The 27,528-nt window shown below is 35.8% G+C and overlaps 1 protein-coding gene across 2 annotated transcripts in view; it reads right to left on the bottom strand.

Moving 5' to 3' along the window:
- Positions 1-27,528, bottom strand: part of LOC121370001 (Bardet-Biedl syndrome 1 protein homolog) — a 37,864-nt gene that overhangs the window by 3,500 nt on the left and 6,836 nt on the right. For both annotated transcript variants that reach the window (XM_041495088.1, XM_041495087.1), the window contains exons 5-13: positions 25,798-25,844; positions 24,432-24,540; positions 23,347-23,478; positions 21,113-21,219; positions 17,120-17,243; positions 15,297-15,525; positions 14,246-14,404; positions 7,185-7,318; positions 4,238-4,372 (exon numbers count right to left, since the gene is read on the bottom strand). In XM_041495088.1, coding sequence (XP_041351022.1) covers positions 4,238-4,372; positions 7,185-7,318; positions 14,246-14,404; positions 15,297-15,525; positions 17,120-17,243; positions 21,113-21,219; positions 23,347-23,478; positions 24,432-24,540; positions 25,798-25,844 — 1,176 coding nt within the window. The remainder of the gene's footprint in view (positions 1-4,237; positions 4,373-7,184; positions 7,319-14,245; positions 14,405-15,296; positions 15,526-17,119; positions 17,244-21,112; positions 21,220-23,346; positions 23,479-24,431; positions 24,541-25,797; positions 25,845-27,528) is intronic.

Below are 27,528 nucleotides of genomic sequence, written 5' to 3' on the forward strand. Positions count from 1 at the left end.
GTGTATGTTTCAGCGCTAAACCCAGTCCTCGAAATTCATGGCGGCAATCGGCAATGCCGTCGCAAAAGCTATCGCAAAACTGATTTGCAACAGCATTTCATTGCCATTGCAAATCTGAGAGTGGTGAAAAGTCTGTAGACATTTTTCTCTGAACTCTGTCCAATTATAGATCCCAGAAAAAATCATTTATAATCTAGTGTGGCCCAATGTTTCCTCAATTAATATAAATCGGTTTATTCCAGTATAGAAGCGCACTACAGTAAAGATGAGATGTCATCTTTTAGCATATTATTACTACAGTTACTACAGTGGATCATAGATGGATAATTTTGACAGAAGTAATCTTTTCTTTAAAATTACCACCCTAGTGCTGTTGCAAAACTGATTTGCGATGGCACTTAACTGCCATAGCAAACTTGTCTGAATGTCAAGGACTATAAACCTATCATTAGTGAAGTCACGCCACTGTAGTTCTGCTAGTAAACAAGTCTACCGCTGCCAAATATAGTGACATTCAACCCAAATTACTGACATTATTGTTTACAATTGTCAATGAAAATAATAATAATGGATGATAAAAAGAACACTCTCCTCATGTCTTGTGATATCATAATTTATCAGCACTCATTGATAAAAGTATAAAAATCATCAGATTTCATACTTTTATCAACTCATGGTCATAAATTATGCTATCACAAGACACTCAGAGAGTATCCTCTATGGATCACACCAGCCTTAGGATGTTAAACAATTTACCACATGGGCAGGGGGGATGGATGGGAGGGAGAAGGCAATTCTGTTATGTACACAATTAGTTGGAAAGAAGTCAGGGTAGTGTTCTTAATAGTTCCCATTGAGCCAATAAAACTCATTCTGTGTCCATACAGAAGCTGGTACTGGGATTTGAACCCAGTCTCTACCAAACTTAAAGCAGAAGGATTAGCTACTACACCATCAAGGCCAGCTGAATGTCATGTACATGTTCCAGGCCATCCCCGAACATGTGTCAATTAACAAGGGGATTGTTTGACAAAATAATAATGAAACAATTATTTGCATTTAACTAGTGCATTTAGACATTGTTGGGGCGGGACGCAGCAGGCGAGGATCGATCCTCGACGGTGGACCCATTGGGCTATTTCTCGTTCCAGCCAGTGCTCCACAACTGGTGTAACAAAGGCCGTGGTATGTACTATCCTGTCTGTGGGATGGTGCATATAAAAGTTCCCTTGCTGCTAATCGAAAAGAGCAGCCCATGAAGTGGCGAAAGCAGGTTTCCTCTCTCAATATCTGTGTGGTCCTTAACCATATGTCTGACGCCATACAACCGTAAATAAAATGTGTTGAGTGTGTCATTAAATAAAACATTTCCTTCTTATATAATTTCTGCTGTGCATGTGCAGCCCACCACCCTGAGCGTTGCCTATTCAGTGTGTAGCTTGCAAGCGTGTCAGCAAGATGGGAAAGGAGGGTTTCAAAGACGGGCTGGTAGACAAAGATTTTAATGAACATTAAACTGAAAACCTATTGGCAGAAGAATTTATGTCTCCCAATGAATTGGACAGTCTTGATAGGAATGACATTGAGCAATTGAATTTTAAGATGGCACAGCGGGAACTACTTCAAAAAGTTGTCACATCGCTACAAGTATGACCACTAAAAGACCTGTCTAATAACGCAGAGCTAAACAGCCTACTCGAATCTATTTGGTACGACAACCTTAAACGACATGTTGTGACTGGATGGAAAAGTTGGCGAGTCAGACGTTGGTAACCATGTCCCAGATGAGAAACCATATGTTTATTAATGACTTTATTACATAACCGAAATGCGTGGCCGAAGATAAAGACAATATGATAGGGCTTTCAGACGACGGCACTAGCATAGTGATTAAAAAAGGGGCAAACTAAATTAAGACCTGAAGAAATTTCAATTTCTCAATGGATTTCTGCTAACGCCAGAATTATGACTAAATTAATCAAAGAGGGACTGCTGACTTCACAAGGGTTTGACCGGCCTCGGTGGCGTCGTGGTTAGGTTATCGGTCAACAGGCTGGTAGGTACTGGGTTTGGATCCCAGTCGAGGCATGGGATTTTTAATCCAGATACTGACTCCAAACCCTGAGTGAGTGCTCCGCAAGGCTCAATGGGTAGGTGTAAACCACTTGCACCGATCAGTGATCCATAACTGGTTCAACAAAGGCCATGGTTTGTGATATCCTGCCTGTGGGAAGCACAAATAAAAGATCCCTTGCTGCTAATCGGAAAGAGTAGCCCATGAAGTGGCGACAGCGGGTTTCCTCTCAAAATCTGTGTGGTCCTTCACTATATGTCTGACGCCATATAACATTAAATAAAATGTGTTGAGTGTGTCGTTAAATAAAACATTTCTTTCTTTCGCAAGGGTTTCTCGAGTATCTCGACTATACAGTATGCAATGGGGATTATCTACGATTCCACCTCACAACATGCCCCGACAAATGCAAGCTGAACAAAACAGGATTACTATAATAAAAAATATTATTAGACCTCTTTTTAAAGATATTTTGGTAGTCCAGTATCAGTGTTTGTAATGTATTGTACTATTGTAATGTACAATTGTAATAATTTATATAATTATTTAGACCAAAAGAAACATTTGTTAGAGCTCGAACTTAATGATGGCACAGGGGGCGGGACGTTATTTAACGACGCACTCAACACATTTTAGTTACGGTTATATGGCGTCAGACATGTAGTTAAGGACCACACAGATATTGAGATAGGAAACCTGCTGTCGTCACTTCATGGGCTACTCTTTTCGATTAGCAGCAAGGGATCTTTTATATACACCATCCCAGACAGGGTAGTACATACTTGGGTCTCCACGAGTACTCGAGTACTCGAGCACGGGTCGAGTCTAGCAAGACTCGAGTCCGTTCACAGGACTCGAGTACCCGTACAAGGTGGAATCAATTATAATACACTGGACAATGTAGGACAATAATTTCAGGATTAGATAATCAACGATATAAGTGACACAATAATTATAAGATCATGCACTAGTTTCTTTTTTTAAACTGGCCGTCCATCCATCATAACACTAAATATATCAACCGGTTTCTAAATGCAATACAATGACATGATTTGGCATCCATGTTCAGCCCTGGAATTAAAATGCATAATTCTATTTAACTTTATTCTTTAATCTCATCATCATCTAGTATAAATGTCGGGTACTCGGGTCTGGGTCGAGTTTGACCCTCGAGTACTCGAGTCCCATATTTTGGACTCGTGGAGGCCCTAGTACATACCACAGCCTTTGATATGCCAGTCGTGGTGCACTGGCTGAAACGAGAAATAGCTCAATGGGCCCACGAACAAGGATCAATCCCAGACCGACCGCACATCGAGCGAACGCTTTACCACTGGGCTACGTCCCGCCCCCTCCTGTCCTGTCTTTTTTAATGGAAATTGCCATAGTTGCAATATGCACTACTGCAGGTCAGAAGCTTTATCAATGGCAGGTTTTTTTGCCACATGAATACTGTCATCAGTTGAAATGATAATTTTGTTATTTGTTCAAAACTGCCTGAGGTAGCAAATTCCTGTCCTTAAAGGGACAGACCCTAGTTTCAACCCGTGAAATTTAACACTAAGTTTAGTTAATCTACAAACCAGTAACACATTTGGATAAAGTTACAAGTGGGTGAAACATGAGTCTGTGACTTTGAAATGGTGAAATACCCTCTAAAAATAGACTAAACCGTGACTCCATAACACGTGTCTCAAAAATATGAGAAATGCATTTTGTGATAATAAAAAGATCAGGATGACCAAAATCACTTCTAATGTACAGAAACTGATAATCTAAACAACAAAATGTAAGTAAAGTATGATTCCAGTTATCACAAACAGCTCTAATAACAGTCAAAAATATGCCTTAGTGTTTAAAAACTGGGGTACATGTATGTCCCTTTAATGTACCATTTCTCCCAAAATTTCACTTCTCCCTAAAAAGAGAGTTAATTTCAGCTCGTTAATTGAGAGTCTAGCTTGAATTTTACATACAGTCAAACTTCGTTATCTCATTGTTGAAGGAACTGAACCATAAGCTTAGAATATTACTGGTTCAAGATATATATTACCACTCTAAATCTAGTGGGTGAAAATACTGACATTGAACCATTTCTCAAAGTTTTGAGATATCTTGGAATCGTGTGAGATAACGAAGTTCGACTATACCTGCCATACATACCTGTATAAAAGTTTTCCTGAAAGAGTACAACCCATTGTCATAGTCGAAGGTGACGACCAGGTTTGATGAGGGGATGGTCAGAGACGTGTTCTGAAGGTTCACCGTCAGCTTGAAGGTGGGGCCGATACCTTGAACCTGCAAAACAAAAGAGGCAGAGTATATGAAAGGCATATTCAACACTTCACTTCAACTTATTTCTGTGCTTATATCCAATTAAGGTTCAAGCACGCTGTCCTGGGAAAACACCTCAGCTATCTGGGCTGTTCTGTACCAGGACAGTGGGTTAGTTGTTAGTTGGTTAGTGGTTAGTGAGAGATAAGTCTTACACCTACCCATTGAGTTGTTAAAACTCACTCTGGGTGGGAGCCGGTACCGGTCTGAGAACCCTGTACCTACCAGCCTTATGTCTGATGGCTTAACCACGATACCATCAACGCCGGTTATTTAACACACCAGCACATGAATTAGTAGCTATTAAAATGGTAACTACATGACTCTGCACGGAACTCACTTACAAACAAATTGTTAAAACACTCCACTGATAGTGAATAACAGTGGCTGCTTTAAACAGGTATAAGACATAAGGCATTGTCCTGTAAGCAGTCTGACTATAAAGTACATGTACATGTATGTACAAAGATTGCAACTTGTCAAAAATAACTACAGATTTGTTTTGAAAGTTCCATCTACTTAAAGTACACTTTTGCAGGTATATACATAAAGAATAATAAACAAGTTACCAGTTATTATCAAATTTATGTCCCAAGTGAAACAATTCTCAGTTGTCATGAGCTTTAGCGACATAAATTTAATAATAATTGGTACAGAGTTTGTTATTCTATTTATTACCCCAGCTATTTGGGTTGGGTTTTTTAAAAGCCTTTATTTTCAATATAGCCTACATCGGCTACATGTTCATGTATATAAAAACGACGTAAACTACTTTACTGTTCTGGGTATTGCTTTAACTTTGTATTTTATTCACGGTTCACAGATAACTTTCAAACCCAAAGTTCTATATATTCTGTAAAAAAAAAAAATCTGGAATGATTTGCATTAAACTACTATTTTATTACAAGTTTAACACTGAAACCAAAAAGACATAAATGTAAAAGCTTTAAGCTATGTGACGTCATTGTGTGTGCTTTTCCAAATCGTGATGATATCATATTTAGTACCGACAAGGTGATGGTTTATTGGCATCAAATCGTCCAATAGTAGTGTACGTTAAACCAATGCATGATAATTTCTCAGTGAGAAATTATGATTTTTATTTTCTCTGTTATGAGTGCCTGTTGGGGTAATAAATGTATATAAATGGATGACTTTCATTTTTAACGACTGCAAACATGACAGCGCCCATGCCTATTTGGAAGAAACTGGACAACAATTTTTTTCCAACTTTGCCTTTTTAATTGAATTTACAGTACAAAGGTCTAATAATAAAATAAACTTTCTTACACACAGGCATAAAGATTATAACTTACTTCACCTGAGACACTAAATCATGTTCAGGGATGTCATCTTATTTTAAGGAGTGTGGATTTCACCTAAATGACATTTCGAAGAGTGTGAGTTTGGATTCTTCTAGGGTTTTTTATTAAATGAAAATCAAAATGCATGTAATACATGTATTTATAACACTGAACGGCTTACATGTATTTCCAGATGATTTTGTTTTAAATCTCTGCATAAACATTCCTTTCCTTCAAAATTCATCAAACTTAATCCACATTTGAAAATCTTTTTACCAACTTTAATTACTGTAGGGTTTGTGGTTTTTGTGGTTTTTTGTTTCATTTCATTTAAAGATTCTACCAGTATATATTGCATAATTCCTTCTTCAAGAAAAAAAAAGAAGGTTATTTTGGTCTCATTTGCTCATCTCAGAAAGAAGTTCACTCTGAAAAAAAAAGAGAAGCACGACAGCTCTTGAGGACAAGATGTCCTGTGATTGAATTACAACAAATTGGGTTAATTTTATGTGCCACAAATAGAAGAGAACACTGAGAGACTTCGCCAACACACTGAATACTAATAGACATCCATTCTATAGAAGACAAAAAGAAGAAGAAAATCAGTAAAGAGCGAAAAATGCAACCTAAACATATTATGTAGCCATGTATGCTTGTTGTAAAGGATATCCTTTGTATAATTATAATCTCTTGTCTATAAAAAGCACAGGTAAATTCCTTTGCCATACAAATGCTGTATTATTCATGAATTTCTATATAAAGAACCATATGATTATAAAAAATATAAAATATCTGCTTAAGGATGCTTAGAAAGACACATTTAGTGTGAGGCTTAAAAAATACGTTTGACTATGAAGTGGACATTTTGTTAAAGGAGAGACAGTTTTAAGACATTCTATTTTAGGGTAAATCATACACACACATTATATAAAAAATCTATACTGGACAACAAAAAATTGACTGGAAGCTAGAAAACACATTCAGTCTCTTTTAATAATACTGAGTCATTAAATGTAAAATACAACTAACCATGTGCACATGATAAGCAGATTGTTACGGTGTAAGCATTATAGAAGCTGTATGTGTGAAATGTGTTCATTGATGTATTAGCAATAAAACTACATGTGCACCAACATGGTGCTCTCTCACTCACACACACACCCACTCACTCTCTCTCTCTCTCTTCTCTCTCTTTCTCTCCCCGCTGGCTCTCTCTCTCTCTCCTCTGATGGGTTTGGTGGGATCATAAGAAATGGGTTTCATTTTCTCTCTCTCTCTTCCTCCACCCCCGCCCTCTTCTCTCACTCTCTTTCTATCTGTATTTCAGTATGAGATAAATGACACTTGAGCGAACAGCTTGATGGGTTTGGTGGGATCAGAAAAAGAGATGGGTTTCATTCTCTCTCTTCCTCCACCCTCCACCCCCTTCTCTCACTCTCTATCTGTATTTCAGTATGAGATAAAAGACACACTTGAGCGGACAGCTTGATGGGTTCGGTGGGATCAGAAGAGATGGGGTTCATGCTGTTCTCCAGTGCTCGAGCGTAGTCCCGCGCCGTCCGCAGTCGAAGAAGATACAAATCTCGCTGGAATGTCCGGTGCATTTCTGAAACAAAGGCAAATTTCAAATCAACTGGAAGCATTAATTTTCATTTAATTTAATTTATTTCAACTTATTTTTGTGCTTATAAAAAAAAATAAGGTTCAAGCATGCTGTCCTGGACACACACCCCTCAGCTATCTGGGCTGTCTGTCCAGGACAGTGAGCTAGTTGTTAGTCTTACACCTATCCAGTGAGTCGTTAAAACTCACTCTGGGTGTGAGCCAGTACCAGACTGCGAACCCTGTACCTACCAGCCTTATGTCCAATGGCTTAACCACAACACCACCGAGGCCGGTATTAATTTTCAAACAAATTATTGACTTGATATAATTTGTTTGTATAACTATGTAGTAGTTGCTGGCAATATAGGCCTACCTGGCTCACACCACATGTACATGTATAGTGCATGGAGACAGGGAGGGACTGCATGAACCCACGACCCACCATATTCATCATCACACTTCACAACTGACTAGTAAGAATGATCAAATTCACGATTTTGTTTCTTCTCGAATCAAGGCAGCTTTCCACCATTTTTTTTTATTTTTTATTTTTTATTTAGTTTCTCTGAAAGGAGGAAAAGACTGTTAATGGAAGCTAAAATAAGCAAGAATTGACTGAAAACCAGACATTTGGCTAATTAGAGGCTGTTTACAATTTTCAACATTTTCACCAGCATACAAACCACAATCATGTGGGTGTGCAAGTGTGTCTGTTAGTTTTAGTGTGTATGTTAGTGTGTGTTGTGTGTGTATGTGTGGGTGTGCATGTGGGTGTGTGTGTATGTGATGTGTGTATGTGATGCCCAAATTCATAAATTTGTTTCTCCGTGTGCCAAGGAAGCATCAACAGTAGTTTTGGAGAAGAAGTTGAAGAAATTACAGTTTAAATGTATTTTGCTACACAACTATAGTAAACTTAACCCCCACCCTGGGGAGAAATGCGTGGGGGTTCCAACAGTAATGACTTTAACAAATTAGATAAACCATTTGTTTACTTTTACATATATGAAGACTATTCGGGAGTATAGAGTATAGATAAAAAATTTTTAATTAATTGGCCTAATTTTCCCCTTTTGGGTCACCCCCTCAGGGTCCTGTGGGTCAGAGTAACCAAATTCACATATTTGTTTCAAAGAAACATCTCATATAATTTGGTTGGAATTGGTTATTGAGTTTATAAACGTTTACACATGATGAACAGACGGACGGACGACGTCGGATAAAAACAGATTGAACCTAACTGAACCTTTGAGTCAGGTGACCTAAACAAACTGAGATAATTATTATAATAATTATGAAGCATTATCATCTACTGTTACGTTTGCGGGACTGTGGAAACTGTGATTATTATAATTCATGTACAACAATGTACTTGCAAAGCATAATTAACATATCCTGTTGTGTTTGCGAGACTGTCACACTGTCATTGACTGTACATGAACTCGCACATACATGTACCTCGTGTTGTACGTGTTTGCCAGACTGTGGACTGCATCAGTAATGCTATATAATGATCTGTAACCTGGCTATCGCGGTTTCACGTGGAGATAATTATGCCTTTCATAAGACTTTCTCCGAAGATGTGAATGAGCGTCAGCAGCACAAAAATAATCCTTTGACATTTCTCGGAGATAAAAGCTGTGGACAATTTGAAACCCAGAGCTACTGCAGCATAATTAATCTGGTTCTCTTGGTGACATGTTCTGTGCTCACGGCGGGCTATTTCTGACAACAAAAGACAGGGCAAAATGACATGCCATCAGGAAACATATTTCTCAACATAAATAATTAAGGAAATTGTAAATAAAAGGAAGTTTTAATAACTGACTAAAACATGATACACTAGCTAGGGAAAACCTCCCAAATATGTTGTTGGTGTTGTTGTTTTGTTTTATTTAGTGACAAAAACAACAGATATTTTGTTATGACCTATTTGGTTGCATATTATTAAATTATAACGAAATGAAAGCGTGAAAAAATACCATTCTATTGTAAATTAAAGTGAATTGAAAATATTTTTGTTCAAAATTTAGGAGGCAGATGTACTTCAGTGTTAGAGCACTCGTCTGAGTTATCATGAGTCAAAGGATCAATTGCACTCGGTGGACCTATCAGGTTTTTGCTATCCAAACCAGTGCCCTGTGACTGGTACATCAAACATTGTGGTATGTGCTGTCCTGTCTATGGGAAAGTGCATATAAAAGAACCCTTGCTGCTTTGTCGTTAGGAGTAGCCCATGTGGCAGCAGTGAGTTTCTTCTCACATTACTTGAACAAAGTGACAAACTAACCATATGCTAAACACCAAACAGTTGTAGGTTAAAATGTGCTGAGGTGTCATTAAACAAACATTCCTTTCCTTTCCTTCTTCCGGATTTATTTTAAGCTGTTGCCTGTAAAACCATGAAATATAAATTGAGTCTGAACATAATCCACCCTTGGATCAAGTCACTGGCAGTACCTGAGCTTGTGCCTGGAGGGGGTTGATTGGGGGGGGGGGGGGGGGGGGGGGGCATGTCTAAACTTTTTGAAGATAAGGGCACATTAATAGAGATATGGAATGGATAATTACCATGCCTAGCTAGTCTCAGTTTTATTTGGCTTTAAATATCAATTTTATTTAGCTACACATTAAAAAAAAACCCACCAAAAAACCCAACAATGCACAACAAAAGAAATGTGACGATTTCAAAATATTTTAAAAATTAAAAAAATTAATGATAAAATTAATTCAGTAAAGAGACTGTTAAAATGGACTTAAAATGTTCACGGGGCAGGACATAGCCCAGTGGTAAAGCACTCACTTGATACGCGGTCAGTTTAGGATCGATACCCATCAGTGGGCCCATTGCGATATTTCTCACTCCAGCCAGTGCACCATGTGGTATGTGCTATCCTGTCTATGGGATGGTGCATATAAAAAATCCCTTGCTGTGTGGTCCTCAACCATATGTCTAACCATATACCGGGTAATTACCATAAATAAAATGTGTTGAGTGCGTCGTTAAATAAAAACATTTCCTTCCTTCAAATGTTCACAAGACATTCATTTTAACAGACACAAAATCTAATGGCATTTAAACTGAATAATTTAAAATAAATTAAAGAAAATTAAATTAATTTTCATATATCCTTTGTTGTTCAATGTATTTATTGGGTGTTTTTTTTCACAATGTCACAAATGTATAAATCAGAAACAAAGACATTTTTATTTGTCAGGATATCACAAATATATAAACAAGGTGATTGTTAACACTGCACTATTTCCCACATAATATGGGACCACATTACTCGTTATCAATATCAGTTGAGCCATCTTGGTTTCATGTAACTCCCGAGTACACAGAACCAATACAGTACGCACTTTCCTCTTCAAGTTCGCAAACTCAGAAGACATGCCCATGACATCACCAGTCAAATATGACCTTTACTATCCATATCAGCAGAGAGATGCAGACAAAGATTTTGATATGTTTTCCTGTTGGAATATCAGTTTTTTGTAATATCATTTTCAGTGTTTTACAGTATGTAATGCTGTGAAATGACGATATACAAGAAAATCTAAAACTAATTTTCATTCAATTGTGTGGCGGTGGTGTCAAAGTATTCATGACATTTTAATGGGTTCGGTGTATCAATACTGACTTTCGGCCCATGCAAAACGAGTACGTTGTTGAACAATAAAGTGCTGAGAATTGATTCGGGAATTGGGGATGGTGGGTACTTACATCTGATGATGATCATCAGCAAGACATTTCCACGGAAAGAGTTTGACCCGTACCCTTCTATATCAAAGTCTCTAAGACTAACCCTAAGTCTGACCTTAAAACTAACCCTAACCATTGAAAGGTGGTACGGGTCGAACTCATGCCATTTCCACATCTCTCGTTCTCAGCTTGACAAGCTTTTACATATCAATACTGCTTAGAAATGTTCCATGAAATGATATCTGAATGTCAGTGGGTAATAAACAGAATACTAAACTCTCTACTTATTGGTACTGGGGAAAAGATGGAACAATTCAAAAAAAAGAAAAAAAGATTAAGAAAAAAGAAATAATTTTTGTTAATAAAATAAATAAATAAATAAATAACATAAAAAGTAATATTTTGGGGATTTTTTTGTATTCATGGACTGATGGTTTTTTCCATAAAGGATAACATTAGTTCACTTGTGCAAAATAAACAATATACAAAGAAATATTTTCATTTCTCACACCCGCCTGTGTATACACTTCCCCAGTGAGACCAATGATACATTCATTGTGTAAAATACTCAACTGAACCATAACGTTCACTTGCAATACACAATATGTGTTCCATGTTCAGCAAACATGTCAGCAGTGTGAGTCCACAATGCTGTCTTTGATTAACATTGCAGACCCTAGTTTCAACACATGAAAAAGAACACTATGTTTGGTTAATTTACAAAGTTGTAACTATTTGGATAAAATTACAAAAGAGTGAAACACAAATTCATCTGTGATGCTGAAATGGGGAAATATCCTTTATAAATAGACTATAGAGCTCATCTAAAAAGCATTCCTTGGTATTAGAAACACCAGGATGACCAGAAACACTTGGGATATACAGACATGGATAAATAAAACAATAAAATCTAAGAAATGTCTGATGTGTAAAAACTAGGGTCGGTTTAGGATCGATCCCAGTCGGTGGCCCCATTGGGCTATTTCTCGTTTAGCCAGTGCACCACGACTGATGTAAGAAAGGCTGTGGTATATACGATCCTGTCTGTGGGATGGTGCATATAAAATCCCTTGCTGCTAATCGAAAAGAGTAGCCCATGAAGTGGCGACAGCGGCTTTCCTCTCTATATATATCTGTGTGGTCCTTAACCATACGTCTGACACCATATAACCGTAAATAAAATGTGTTGAGTGCATTTTTACGTACACCGTCATGAACTTGTAAATTATATCATAAATTCAATGCACAAATGAAAAATGAGTTGTGCAAACTTATATATCTGCATGAGCGACGTGCGAACGAAACTATCGCTCTCACAATTTTCAGAAGCCTGAACAGTTGATAATACAACAGCTTTGGTAAGTTAGCCACTACTGTACATGGACCACTTTATAATGGAGGCTGGTGAACGTACAAGTGGAGGGGGTTCACTTCGGCATTGAAATCCCATTTGCTCAATGAAGTTTCATTTTCTTGAAATGTATTTTCTGGGGGAGCATGACTCCAAACTCCCTAGAAACTTCACTCACCACAGTCTAGAACACCCCTGCATAATTTCCTACATACACATGGAATGAACTAAAACTAAAGTTATACAAATGTTTACGCCACATTCAAGTGTGCTTGTATATGTAATTACCATTTCAACAACTTCTGAATTACAAATAACGTCGAAAACACTACAGATATTTATTTCTGACTTGAGATCTTGCAACAAAAACATTACTAAAGCAACCATCACCTTTTGAATTTAGAAGCAAAATGGCACTGAAATGTTTCTCTGAACTCTGTTTTGTTGACAAAAATAAAGCATACACCTTAAAAAATGTGTCATCAAGATGATCGATCGATGCAAAGATGGTGGTAGAGTATTTTTAACACTTTGTCACGCCTGAGGTCTGATGTTTTGTGGGATCAGTTGCCCTCAATGGGCTCAAGTCTGTATCCGTCCCAACTAGTGCCACAAGACTAGTCTATGGAAAAGTGCATCTTATTCTTAATTATGGTTATACGCCATTGGGCATATGGTTAAGGTTATACGCCGTTGGGCATATGGTTAAGGTTATATGCCATTGGGCATATGGTTAAGGTTATACGCCGTTGGGCATATGGTTAAGGTTATACGCCGTTGGGCATATGGTTAAGGTTATACGCCGATGGGCATATGGTTAAGGACGACACAGATAATTAGAGATAAAACCTGCTGACACAATTCTATAGTCTACTCTTTTTTATTAATTACCAGCGCTATCACAGGATAGTACATACCACAGCCTTTGTTACACCAACTGTGGAGTACTATCTGGAATGAGAAACAGCCAAATAGACCCACCATTGGGGATCGATCTAGCGATCCTAGATCGATCACACATCAGGCAAACGCTTTACCAATGGTCTACATCACACATGCTTCCAGAATATCCAAGGTATACTCTTCTTGTCATATCGTATCGTCTTTGGTTACAATAAAAAGAAAAAAGATCACTTGCTGCTTTCTAGTAGGAGTAGCCTGTGTAGCTGTAGAAAATTTCCTTTGTATGAACCAATTTCTTTGTATGAACGAATTAACCATATGTTACATAACAAATAGCCATGATTTAAATCAAACATTCCCTCTTCTCTTTACTTATTGTTAGACATTTAGCAATTTGAATGGTGAAAAAAGTTTGTTTTAACAACACCACAAAAGCACATTGATTTATTAATCATCGGTTATTGGATGTCAAACATTTGGTAATTGTAACATACAGTCTTAGAGAGGAAACCCACAACATTTTTCCATTAGCAGCAAGAGATCTTTTATATGCACCATCCCACAGACAGGATAACATATACCATGGCCTTTGATATACCATCATGGTGCACTGACTGGAATGAGAAATAACCCAATGGGCCCACAGTCTGGGATTGATCCTAGACTGGCCACACATGAAGTGAGCGCTTTACCATTGGATTACGTCCCGCCCCTCAACCGGTAAAACTAAAATATCATATTTGTGTCAATGATGAATTAACTTAATCTAAGAATTAATATTCTTATCATAGGAAGCAGGGGGACAGGGGGACAGGGGGACTGCTGCCCCCCTCCTCAACTCTGTAACTGCCACCCCCCACCCAGTTGAAAAGCTATCTATATCTGGATATATATGACCTTATATTTAATTATGGGCCCCTCCATTTACCGGCATCTTCCAACATCTATGTTTATCAAGTATTACATACCAACAGCATTTTCTCTTTCTCGTAAAGTCTGGTCGACAAACAATTTTGTCTTCTTGGGAACGTTAAGTTTGATGTTTTGAGCAGCAGGAGGCCCCGATACAAGATTCTTCTCCTCAAAGACAGTACTGCGCTTGAGAATCTTTACAAACAATCCACCACCTGTAACATAAAATAGTCAGAAATCAATTAAAAAGATTATGCCTCATTATAAGTGCTAATAAAAAAGTACACCCCTATTACTAAGGTCGATGATAGTCACTATTCGCACCGTTGTTTTGGTTTCGTACACAATAAATATAGCATATCGCACCGTAATTTCACGTGATATCCATAGTTTGTACAATTTTTTAATAACAGGATTTTCTCCAAACACATTCAGGTGCATTATTAATGTTCAAACAAAAAAACTTTTAATTGCAATTTTGCATTGGAATTTTTCCAGCATTCTTAAAATGGAAACGTCATGTACCCAGTTTATGATTATTTTAAGGAGATGCAAAGTGACGTCATTGGAATATGAACGTCATTCAAATTCAAAATTAGCTATATTATTACAATGCTTCACGACATTAAAATAAAAACTGGTCTACTAACCTTGACCCCTGTCAAATTTCTATAACAAACAGACAACGCAATTTACAGGTCAGTATTTTTTTCATAATTCTGGACAAAATATTATTTTTAAGGTTTAAAAAATGAAAAATAAAAAGTAGCTTTTGTTAAATATATCATATCAAAAAATTACTGTTGGATGTGTTATATTTATTGTATACGAAGCCAAAACAAGGGTGCAAAGAATGACTGTCATCGAGTTTAGCAGACATTTTTATTATGGGAAATCTGTAGGGAATAACTGACAGTGTTAATCAATTTTTTTTAAAAACCCACAAGAAAACAACACCAACCAAAATAAAAAATTTAAAATACATTTAAAAAATTAAAAACGTTATGGATTCAGCCAAATAATGTCATACAGTGTATATGTACTGTGAGCCAGTGGTGTCAATAAACAAAATAAACTTTAACACCATTAAATATGAGAAATTCATACCTCGAGTTGTCATCACCAGAGTTCCGTCTTCTCGCCCAAATTTTCCAAATTTCATCCCCGTGATGACATCTGGCATCTTAATGACATCCACGAGATACTTCTCCTTGTAGATGTGCACCTCACAGTTGTTCAGAGCGACCAGTACAGCAGCGAATGCTCGTGGCTTGTAGTCCATCGTTTCCATCGTCGTAATGCTCGATGGAAGCTTAACAGTCCAAAGTTTTTTACCCTGGAATAAATAGAATGCAAAGTGATATTCCTGTTCGCTAAAACAAATATGAAATGCAATCAAGATACTGAACAGGTTAAAGAAAATTGAAATGCACTCTGAATGCTGAACGTCAATGAATATTCAAAAGGTTATGTAAAAAAATGTTTAGATTCACTATTTACATTACATGAAATACATGTATATTTGATGGATAAAAATGAGTAAAAACATTCTACTTTCACAACTGAAAAATAGTTTTGGGTTTTACTGACATAATAGTGAATATGCAACAAAATGTAGAAGCATATATATATATACATGTATATATATATAGAGAACTTCACATACATTGTTTTCGCTTCCTATTTATTGCACACTTTTATTTTGCCCAAGAATATATACCATGAGACGGCGTATCGCTACGACGAAAACTCCTTTCATGGATTTACTTAATGTTAAGAATCTTACTTTGAGGCATCCTCTTGTAATGTTTCAAATACGATGTGATGTAATTTGTAAATCATATATGGCGTCAGTAAATAAAAAATGCTAACTGCAGTAAAACTAAAAAGGGAATTCTCCATTTAAAAGTTCCAGTCCAGATTGCACATATATGCGATACAAAATAAATTTATCACACGATTTCAAAATATCTTTATCACTATAGTAAGACTGAATAGGTAATAAATAAATAAAAATACATACATACATACATACATACATACATACATACATACATACATGTATTTGAAGCAAACATTTTATCAATAAAGTGCCTGTAATAGTTAGAGAAGGATGCCAATTATGATATAAAAAAAAGATGATTTCTGTATCTAGAACTGAATACCCAATTAGATAGTTTGTTGCTTGTAATGAGGAGTTTTTAACAAGAGTTGCTTCCCTTGTTGGACTGCTAGTAAAATGCTCTTGCAAAGGAATAGTTTCTTCTTCTAAAGTAGAATATTAAACACCGTGTTTTGGGTTTAATTATTACATGACTAGGCTAAAGCTACATCTCCATGCGCCTGTATGCATATGCGTATGCATATGCACGAACGTGTGTGTACGCATATGCGTAATGACTGTCTCCATGTGTGCGTAGAAGAATGTGTTATTTTTTTGGCATGATGTCACGTGTAAGTTGAAAGTGGCCACCGAAATATAATTAGGGTAAAAGTTATAATAATAATAATAAAGTTAATAATAATAATAACAACAACAATAACAATAATAAATATATAATAATAATAATAATAGAGGCCTAATAATAATAATAATAATGTTGAAAAGATTGAAATCACGAAAAGACGCACACAATGTTAGCTTCAAACTTAGCAGGAAATTCACCATGATGTAATTTTACGGAATCTACGTGTCTGTACTGCGCAAGCGTAGAGAAAAATTCACTACCTGTACCGATTCTGTGCGTTAGTTTCTTTTTACGCAAATGCTCACGCATATGCATACGTACACATGGAGACACCACAATTTAAATACATAGAAGCAAATTTTTAGATACATGCACATGGAGACATAGCTTAACTTTTGCATGCTTGACTATTTAAAATCAATGGGTGAGACAGCCTAATGTTCCCAATAATAAGACTACTACCTTTGAAGTGAAGCAGTGCATCGTTTCGTCCATACACCCGACGTAAATACTCTTGTTGATTCTCTCCAGACCCACCGGTTGGGAGTTCAGCTCTATTGTGTATTTTGCTCCTTCAGCTGTTCCTCTGAAAAAAAACACAATTACTACCGTATTTTCCGGCTTATTACACGCACTGGTGTATAAACCGCACCCCTTATTTTTAGACCAAGTTCCGACCTTTGTTTGTACATAAACCACACCTTTAAAAAAGCTGCAGTTAAAATAAAGCCACAATCTTAATTAGTTAATTATTGTTTCTATTTAATAATAATAAAGAGATCCATTCTCCCTTAAATTCAAACAATAAATAATTGTTGATTGTGCTGCTTTCAGTTTTATTTCACCTAATGGGAAAGTTTCGTGAACAAAACACTGTTGACAAAACCCGCTATTTTTACAAAAATATGAACAAGAACTTGATAATGCTAATTTTGTAATCTTGCATTAGTTGCAAAGAAAAAAAAAATACTAAGCACAGTCCTATCAATCATTTACAGTTTCGACATTGTTTTATAACTTTTAAACGACGGCCTTTAAAATATATATATATATATATATATATATATATATATATTTGCCGAGAATTATATATGTATAATTACATGTAATATAACGAAATACATTACAATAACATTATTCTCTGTATAAATTAGCGGGCTAATTAGATTGGAAATGTTGACATTTAATACAAACATTACAGGTACTCCGATTATGTGATTTTAATTCGCAAGTTTCGTATTAAACTTAAATTTTGATATCTTAATTAAAAACATTACAAACAGGTTAGAAACAGTGGCATTAAAGATATAAGAAACTGTTTTGATGTCCTTGTTATGGTCTGGCTTTTGCAATTGGCCATAAATGGCCATCACATTGTAATTGTATCATGTGACATTGTTTAGGCTGCCACTGGCTTTTTATCTGTAATATTGAACATGCAAGTTGGGTGTGTTTACTACAAAGTATAACAACACTACTTTGTATAATATGAGGAAAGTTACTTCATTTTAGAACATCTGACAAACACATCTGACGCACTACTAACAATAAATGTTACAGAAATCAAACTAAGAAAGTTCGCGGACAAGTGCATTTTTGAAACTGTAAGTATAACAATACACAAGTGATGTATTGTTTCTAGCCTGACTAGACTATTAATAAAGAGCCATTCCATTGTAATACTTCAGTCCCAGTCATTTGGTATGCTATATTATTATTATGGGAATGAAAAAAAAAAAGAGTTCTGGCTTATAGGCACAGTGGTTACCGTAAAATTCATAAATAAAGCGCACCATTTTATAAACTGCACCTTTCAATTCACAGTAAAAAAAGTAGTGGCTTATATACTGGAAAATACGGTAATAGGCAATGTCGAAAACACTCATACTGAAGCCTGCTGATCATCCATTTTGTTTTCATGTTGTCAATTAAATTATTTGCGCAAACTGATCAATATTGATTAACGATTAATTAAATGTATATTTTAAGTGTAATTAGTGATTTTTTTATGCAAACATTGTATATTTCAAAATGGCAACAGATATGAATGTATGAATGAATGTTTAACGACAGCCCAGCACAAAAATTCACATCGGCTATTGGGTGTCACATATCAAAATATTATTTAATATATAATTATGTAAAACCACAGTGTACGGATAGATACTTTATAATAAAACTGACACGTGATAGGAACTCTTGAAGGTGGAAACATATGTATATTAAGGCTTCAGTTTTTGTTTTTCTGTTACTAATGAGATATTAAATTTTGGAAAGAGACAGCATTTTTTTAAATGAATTCTGACAGCCAACATCTTAATAGAGCTTAAACTTAAGAATTTTTTACCTTCAGCAATTTTAAAAGGCTTTTAAATCCTTACATATGACCATTTTCAGCCTGCCTATGGCAATTTTAAACCAGTAACTCTGGCAACAAATAAACACAAAACACAAAACTCAAAACATAGCATATGCCTCAACCAACGGCAATAATTTTTATTCAGAAGCAAAAAACTGCTATCTGTAAAGCTGCTGGCCTATGGCAATTTATACTGTAGCCATAGTCACTAAGAATGTCAATATGTTCGAGGCCTATCTTAAGTATGTAAAATCTGGGCTCATTTTACGAAGCGATCTTATTATTAAGATCACCTTAAGGTGACCTCAGTGCTAAAATCGCTTCGTAAAACGGGGTCCAGAAGTATAAATGTATGACTATGCTTTTTATAAGGAAGGAAATGTTTTATTTAACAACGCACTCAACACATTTTATTTAGTTATATGGTGTCGGACATATGGTTAATGACCACACAGATATTGAGAGAAAAAATCTGCCGTCACCACTTCATGGGCTACTCTTTTCACTTAGTAGCAAAGGATCTTTTATATGTACCATCACATAGACAGGATAACACATACCACGTCCTTTGATATACCAGTCGTGGTGCACTGGCTGGAGCAAGAAATAGCCCAATGAGCCCGGGATCAATCCCAGATCGATCATGCATGAAGCGAACACTTTATCACTGGGCTACATCCCTCACTTATGCTTTTTATAAAGACCTGCATATATAATCTCATGACCAGGGCTCACCTGACCGGGCGAAGTGAGCCCAAACTTTGCTCTGACCAGCCTGATACTAGTACGCATTCAATCTGATAACTCCACAGTGTATCAATTAAGAAACTGTGACTGTGGAATGCATTTAATTGCCTCTGGGTAATCTAAGCTTGACCCTGGTAGATTAATCTACCGTATATCGCTGTGTATTAGCCGACTTTTTGATACAAAATTTATCAAGTCAAAGGCTGGGGTCGGCTTATCTAAGGAGTCAACATTTTATTGGAAATGTAAAGTTAGAATAGTGACGTCACGGCTCGACTCGATCTATTGTCATTATTGTGCTCTGCATTTCCGCTTTCATAAAGGTTTAATATTGCATTTTAACACAAGCTATTACAAATAAAAGATATTAAAATTGTATATATATGTTCATCTTTAATAAATGTTGGTGTTTAAAAGTTATTTAGTAATATTTATCTGTTTAAACAACATTAAATGGTGACCGATCAAAACAATTTCAGAAAATTTCGCAGGCCACGTGTCATTACAAAACTGCTTACTAAACCGGTGAACACGTTAATTGTTCCAGCTTCATTTGTTTTGTTTGTCGGCTTGGGATTAATCGACACGGGTGGTTGGGTATGGTAGGGTATAGCCGACTAGTAATGAAAAGACCGATTAGCACAATCAACAATGCAAACAGTCACTGTGTTTTTAACGTGTGGCTGCAATCAAGAATGTTTAGGTATATTTCGCTATCTTGGTACTTATATTTTACGAGAAATAAATTAACCGGACACCGTTTCTATAAATAGAAATCGGCTACTGCTTCCAGATAAGTTTGCTGTGACAAATGACGTTTGAAAGCAGATGTACTTTGTCATTTTGTAGACCACACAGACATCTGACTTGGTTAGTTTTATATAGGGGGGTCGGCTTATATACAAGGTCTATAATTTTAAAGCCGATTTGGAGGATGAAACTAGGGGGTCGGCTAATGCACGGAGTCGGCTAATACACAGCGATATACGGTACTAGGACAATACTCTGCATCGAGCAGTTATTAAATGAAATGAGAAGACAAACTTGAGAGAATGAATTCTAAACGGTTAAATTAGTGCTGTTCAATTACACTTCATTATTTGTAAAGAATGCGACATGTGGAAAGGTGATTTAAAAAACAAACAATAAACTAGAGCACATATCGATCAGTTAGCAGTACAGATGGTAAAAAAAATTAAATAAAAAATTAAAATTAAAATACAGATTGTAAAAGTTGCACCTGTATTTTTTTTTTTTTTTTTTATTAAAATTCTAAGTCTCCCTGCTGTTAAGAGAGAAGTGAATTCGCTCTATGATTTGACCTCATGTGAGGCCTGCATGATGCATACCTCTTGAGTGTGTAGATACATCCATTGCGACAGGCGGCCACGATTCTGTACTCCACATCGTACAAACCATTGACACTGATAAACACTGGGACACTGGGCAACTCCATCTAAAAACAAAAACATACAGTCTACAAATTTACCGTATTTGACCGGAAATAAGCCCAGGGGGCCAAGACAACTCATTGTGAGCTTGGCATGGGGTGGGCTTATTCCCAGACAAGGGGCCAGTTTTGTTGAAAAAAAAATTAATAATAATAATTAAAATAAATAACAATACTTAAATGAACTAGGAAGAAAACAAAAAATGTTCAGTAGCACATCTATTAATTAGTGTTCCATTTGTTATTAATAAATAATAATTGTTTATTAATTAAATTGTGGGTTTTTTACTAGTATCTAATTATCAGAAACACACCTTCTATGTTACAATTACTTACCAGTGCTGTTTATTTACATCCAAAATTTAATGCTGAGAAGACTTAAAGGGACACACCCTAGTTACGTTTATTTGTTAACCATTACGGCGTTGTTTTTCGCTATTAAACCCCATTTTTCACAAATAAAATTGCACTTTACTTACATTTTATTATTTAGAATACACATTTCCATTCACCTGAAGTGCTTTTTGGTAATCCTGATGTTTGTAAAACCACGAAATGCATTTTTTGTATTTTTTCACAAAACGTGTTGTCGAGAAAAAACCGTTAAGCAAGCGAGGTCCAATCTATTTTTAATGTCACAGACGTTGGTATATCACGTGACCGTTATCATTTTGGTTCGGTTTGTTTTCTCATGCACGGTTCGCGCAATCAACATCCGATTTGTTGTTGTTCATTTGTGAGATTTTTCTCGTGAACATTTTCAGTAACAATAAAGTTCAGACAAGTAAGTGTCTCAATACAAAACGTTACAAACCCTTAAAACCAATAATTTTGCTAAGTCTTACGATATCTGGAGAGGGGATACCACAGGACAGAACAGTTGGAACATGTCCAGGAGAGGTGAAACGAACGCACCCCAAGTCTGTGAAATTTGTCGTGACGTAGGCATTGTTGTGCTTCTACCGGTGACATCAGAATACTAACTTTCAAAATTATTTCAAGCAATTGGGACATGGGGATTCCCATGGTATTTATCTATATAAAATCTGCTTTTTCACTCCATTTGATAAAAACGTGATATAAGTGTGTTACAGGTTTGTAGATTAACCAAATTATAATTTATTTTCGCTGGATAGAAGTAGGGTGTGCGGCTTTAAAACAACAGCAATTAACAACAAACTCAATAGCCTATACACACGTTTCTGACACAGGCAGCTAGCTTACACTACAAAGAATTGTCAATCTAAGGTCAATCAGAATACGGTATTTGCTTAATTAGCATTAACTGCGGACCCAGTGTGGTGGTAAAAATAGACATTGGTTTTTAGTTCATACTTGGGCTTGGATACTTCAGAGAAATACTGCAGGCATGAAATTGAAAACAATGTTACACACTGTTATTGTTAGACTGCTAAATCTCACTGGTTGTAAAATATTGTGTTACATTTGTGTTTAATTATCTGCAGGAGGTATGACCTTTTAAATGAACTTTGAGCAAACTTGCAATTTCATGTTATTTATAAGGTGACGAAGTTGGGGGTGGGCTTATTTACGAATGAGGGCCTAATGCCTAATTTCTTAAATTCTATCAAAACGGAGTTGGGCTTATTCAAAGACATGGGCTTATTTCCGGTCAAATACGGTAGTAGTATTCCCGATTTTAAAAACCAATAATTCGCAAAAGTTCATTACAAGATTTCCATGTAACTTTAAAAGATTTAACTATTAAATTGAAAATGTCAGAATATATTATTAATAATTCATCACATACTAGTAATTATCTACATGATATTGTACAGATGATCATTAACTGTAAAACTAAAGTCAATCAATACCTGAGGACTACAAATGCATGTATTTATGTAGCATCCTTGGCTATAATACTTTTTCCAGAAATCAACACACTGGGGTGGGAGAAAGGAGGACAATACCACAGAATTATTGTTTTGTAAAATACCATAAGCAACGGGCTACTACATATACCTCTCAACTACCGGTATTGATGAATTTGCATGAGAATGAAAAAGTCCACGGCAATCTCCACAGCATTGCCGATTGCCTTTCTCTAACAAATATTAATTAAAAACACCTACTAGTATAACTAAAGACAAATGAAAACTGTAGCAGACTCACAGTTGAAAGTACAGTAAACGCCTCTGGGTCAAGGACGTATATGGATCTGTTCTCCGTCCCCAGCACCAAACAGCTTATAGCGTCCTCATCCGCCATCGACTTCTTCAGGGTCTTCAAACACGTTATCACAGTCTGAAGGATAAAATAACAGTAAATTTAATTTAGTAGATTCTTTTTACTTACAAATTAAAATAAGGTTATCACAGTCTGAAGGATAAAATAACAGTAAATTTAATTTAGTAGATTCTTTTTAATTACAAATTAAAATAATGTTATCACAGTCTGAAGGACAAAATAACAGTAAATTTAATTTAGTAGATTCTTTTTAATTACAAATTAAATTAAGGTTATCAGTCTGAAGGACAAAATAACAGTAAATTTAATTTAGTAGATTAGTTTTAATTACAAATTAAAATAAGGTTATCACAGTCTGAAGGACAAAATAACAGTAAATTTAATTTAGTAGATTCTTTTTAATTACAAATTAAAATAACGTTATCACAGTCTGAAGGACAAAATAACAGTAAATTAGTAGATATTTATAATTAGAAATTAAAATAAGGTTATCACAGTCTTAAGTACAAAATAATCGTAAATTAGATTTTTAAATTACAAATTAAAATAATGTTATCACAGAATGAAGTACAAAATAACAGTAAATTAGTAGTGGTTTTATTAGAAATTAATATAACATCTACAAATCAAATTAATATACATTTTTTAATATTTAATTTTTTTGTTTTAAGTTTACACAATATAGAGCAAAATATACTTGTAGAGTTAAGAATTGTTTAAATATAACAGACAATTTGTCAGTGATTTGTTGGGGGGGGGGGGGGGGGGGGTGTGTGCAAAACTATATATTTGTCAAAACATCCCAGGTGTGGGTGCATTGGGTAGATGCTTCCTGGACAGTTCACGTGCCTTACCACAAAATATTAAGAAAACATTCAGAATAGATTTGTAACGAGATCAAAAGCTAGATCAAAATCTAGATCCAAAATCACTTCACCTGTCTCTTCCAGATTGTTCACCGACTACAACATATTCATGAAACATTCAGAATAGACCTGAAATGAGCTCACCTGTCTTTTCAGTGGAGAGGACTTGTGTAAATTGACAAAATTCTCCAGATCGTTTGCTTCAAGCTGAATAAACCTCAAGGATCGGACGGTCAGTGTTTTTCCTTCGAGTCTGAAACATACAGATTGGCACATGGGTGTGTATGTTACATAAACATTTAGGCATATTCAATGGAGAGAATTTTCGAAAGGGTAGGGATAAATCATTATTGGAGAGTTAAACAAAGTTTGTTTTGTTTAACTACACCACTAGAGCATATTGATTTGTTAATCATTGGCTGTTGGATGTCAAACATTTGGTAATTCTGACACGTAGTCATCAGAAGAAACCCGCTAAATTTTTCCTAATGCACCAAAGGATCTTTTATATGCACTTTCCCACAGACAGGAAAGCACATACCACGGCCTTTGAACAATTGTGGTGCACTGGTTAAACAAGAAAAAGCCCAATCAGTTGAATAGATCTACTGAGGAAACCTGCTACATTTTTTTTTCTATTAGTAGCAAGGGATCTTTTATATGCACCATCCCACAGACAGGATGGCACATACCACAGCTTTTGATACACCAGTCGAACCAAAACCGACAGAGGATCAAGCAAGTACTTTACTGTCACTTCATTATTGGAGAGGAAGAAAGGAAATGTTTTATTTAATGATGCACTCAACACATTTTATTTACGGTTAAATGGCATCGGACATATGGTTAAGGACCACATAGATATTGAAGTGGAAATCCGCTGTCACCACTTCATGGGCTACTCTTTTCGATTAGCAGCATGGGATCTTTTATATGCACCATCCCACAGACAGGATGGCACATACCACGGCCTTTGATATACCAGTCGTGATGCACTGACTGGAGCGAGAAATAGCCCAATGGACCCACCGATAGGGATCGATCCCAAACAGATCACGCATCAAGCGAGTGCTGTACCACTGGGCTATGTCCTGTCAGTTCATTATTGTAGAGATTCAGCTGCATGTTTTCAATGAACAGGCAATGTGAACAAAATACATACTGGCCAGTTTATGATACACGTGTATTTATAAGACAATAAAACCTTGATTAGATCCAAAATGATTTTAAATTATTACCCATATGGGCATATTTGTTTGATAATTGCAAATTGGTTCTACTGCCACTGATTGGCCGACGTAAAAAGGATAACGTTTGGTTGGTTGTTCACCAAAGTCAGAACTTCACTTTCATTCATTCATTCATATTAAAACAATATTTGGAATTATTAATAAACTAGTACTGGGTTAAGAGGGTCATATTCGAGGGGATATTGCAGTGTGTCTGAGCTAGATTAGGCTACTTGTAATGAAAAAAATAATACTGCTACAGTTATGCTCTTGCTACCTACCGTAAAGTATCCAAAGCTTCTCTTAGCACAAAAAGATTGATGTCATCCTAAAATACGAACAGAAACAAACCAACTTTAAATTAAATACTAAATAAATTACAGGCACAGAGTCAAGGTATCAGATGTGTAAAATATTTTTATTCAACATTCCAATATTTCTTTTTAAAGTTATATCATGAACTTGTTTGTACTTTCACGAAGTCCCATACTCAATAGCTTATAGAGTTGCAGCTATAGGGACTTAAAAGTAAAAATCTCAAAATGCTGAGACAACTTTTGTGAGGAAGTATACATATGTGTAAGTGCAATCAGGGCTCAAAACTCGCCAAAAAATATGGTGGCCCAAACAAAAATATCTGGGCCACTAAAATTTAATTTTAAGTGGCTCAAACTTGCTTTAGGTAGCCTAAACACGAAATATTCATATTTCAGGTTTTAAGCAAAATTATAAGTAAGCATACGAAATGTGCTTCAATAAAATATTGATTTGAAGAACCACTTCTAGATAGTAAAGATACCAACATACATGATGATGAAATGAAAAGTTAAAAGAAAACACTGACTTGATGTTGTACTTCAAATTATTTTCGATGAACCCATCTGTGTCATTTTGGGAACGCAGACTGGAAGAGCAGTTAGCTACAGGCAATAGATCACATGATCGCATTTACATGATCGCATGGGGTGTTCAGTGATGCTAATGAAATATTTTACAGTGGCATGGGGAAAAAACTTCTTTTTTTATCTGAGGCATTATCTTGACTTTTTTTGTTGTTGCGAAAATTATGTTTATCAACGTTTATATAATGGGAAAACACAGAATTAAGACATTAACAAAATCAACATTCGTGAGGCTTCGTGACAGCAAATAGAATGAATACTCAACATTTTGTCATCGTGGTAAATCTTGTCTACAACATCAATGTTTATAATATAAATGTATGTTGACTAATTACAGTAAGCAGATACGTTCAGTTTTGCGAACCACAAGCAAGATTTTAATGTGGAATAAATATACACAATACAATTATTAATAGCGGCTCATATATATAAAAAAAAGATCACCCAAGTAATAATATTTTGGCGTTTAATGCCATTATTTTTTAATATTTAAGTCGCCCAAACAGGACTTTGGTCGCATTTGGCGACCTGGCACCGTTTCGAGCTCTGGCAATTCTTTTAGGAAAAAGACAGACTGAGAAAAGAACATGGTAAGACAATCGGGCATTGTTTTTAGTACATATAGTAGATGTTGAGTAGCTTCTTACAGAGATGTGAGAGGGGCTGGAACAAAAAATCTTACTGCGGCTGGGGTCTGGAGCCGCTCAAGGGCCCCTTATGAAAAATTGTTTGCAACCCCTGGAACTGTCAAAAATTGCATTCAATGCTAACAAATCTAAACTGGTTATAACTTATAATATAAGGCACACATCATAAACTTGAAATCGTGAAAACATGCAAATGAACCTTGTGTGGTCAACAGTACTGAACATCATGTTTTGGGGATTTTATAGACGAAATGAAAAAGCACATTTTCGCGTTTATGCATAGCTCTCACATCCCTTTTTTTAACAGTCAAACATTTTGACATTCAATTTTGTGTAAGCATCTCTTTGTAAGTAGGGCCTAAAAGAAAAAAATTGGTGTTTCCAGGAAAGTGTCCCAAAAATTAGGTAGCTAGTGTAAGTAGTTTTGTTTGTGGTTTGTTTTCTTTTTCCTTTTTTGTTGATT

The sequence above is a fragment of the Gigantopelta aegis genome, chromosome 4 (genome assembly GCF_016097555.1).
Source record: "Gigantopelta aegis isolate Gae_Host chromosome 4, Gae_host_genome, whole genome shotgun sequence".
In the NCBI taxonomy this organism is placed as follows: domain Eukaryota; kingdom Metazoa; phylum Mollusca; class Gastropoda; order Neomphalida; family Peltospiridae; genus Gigantopelta; species Gigantopelta aegis.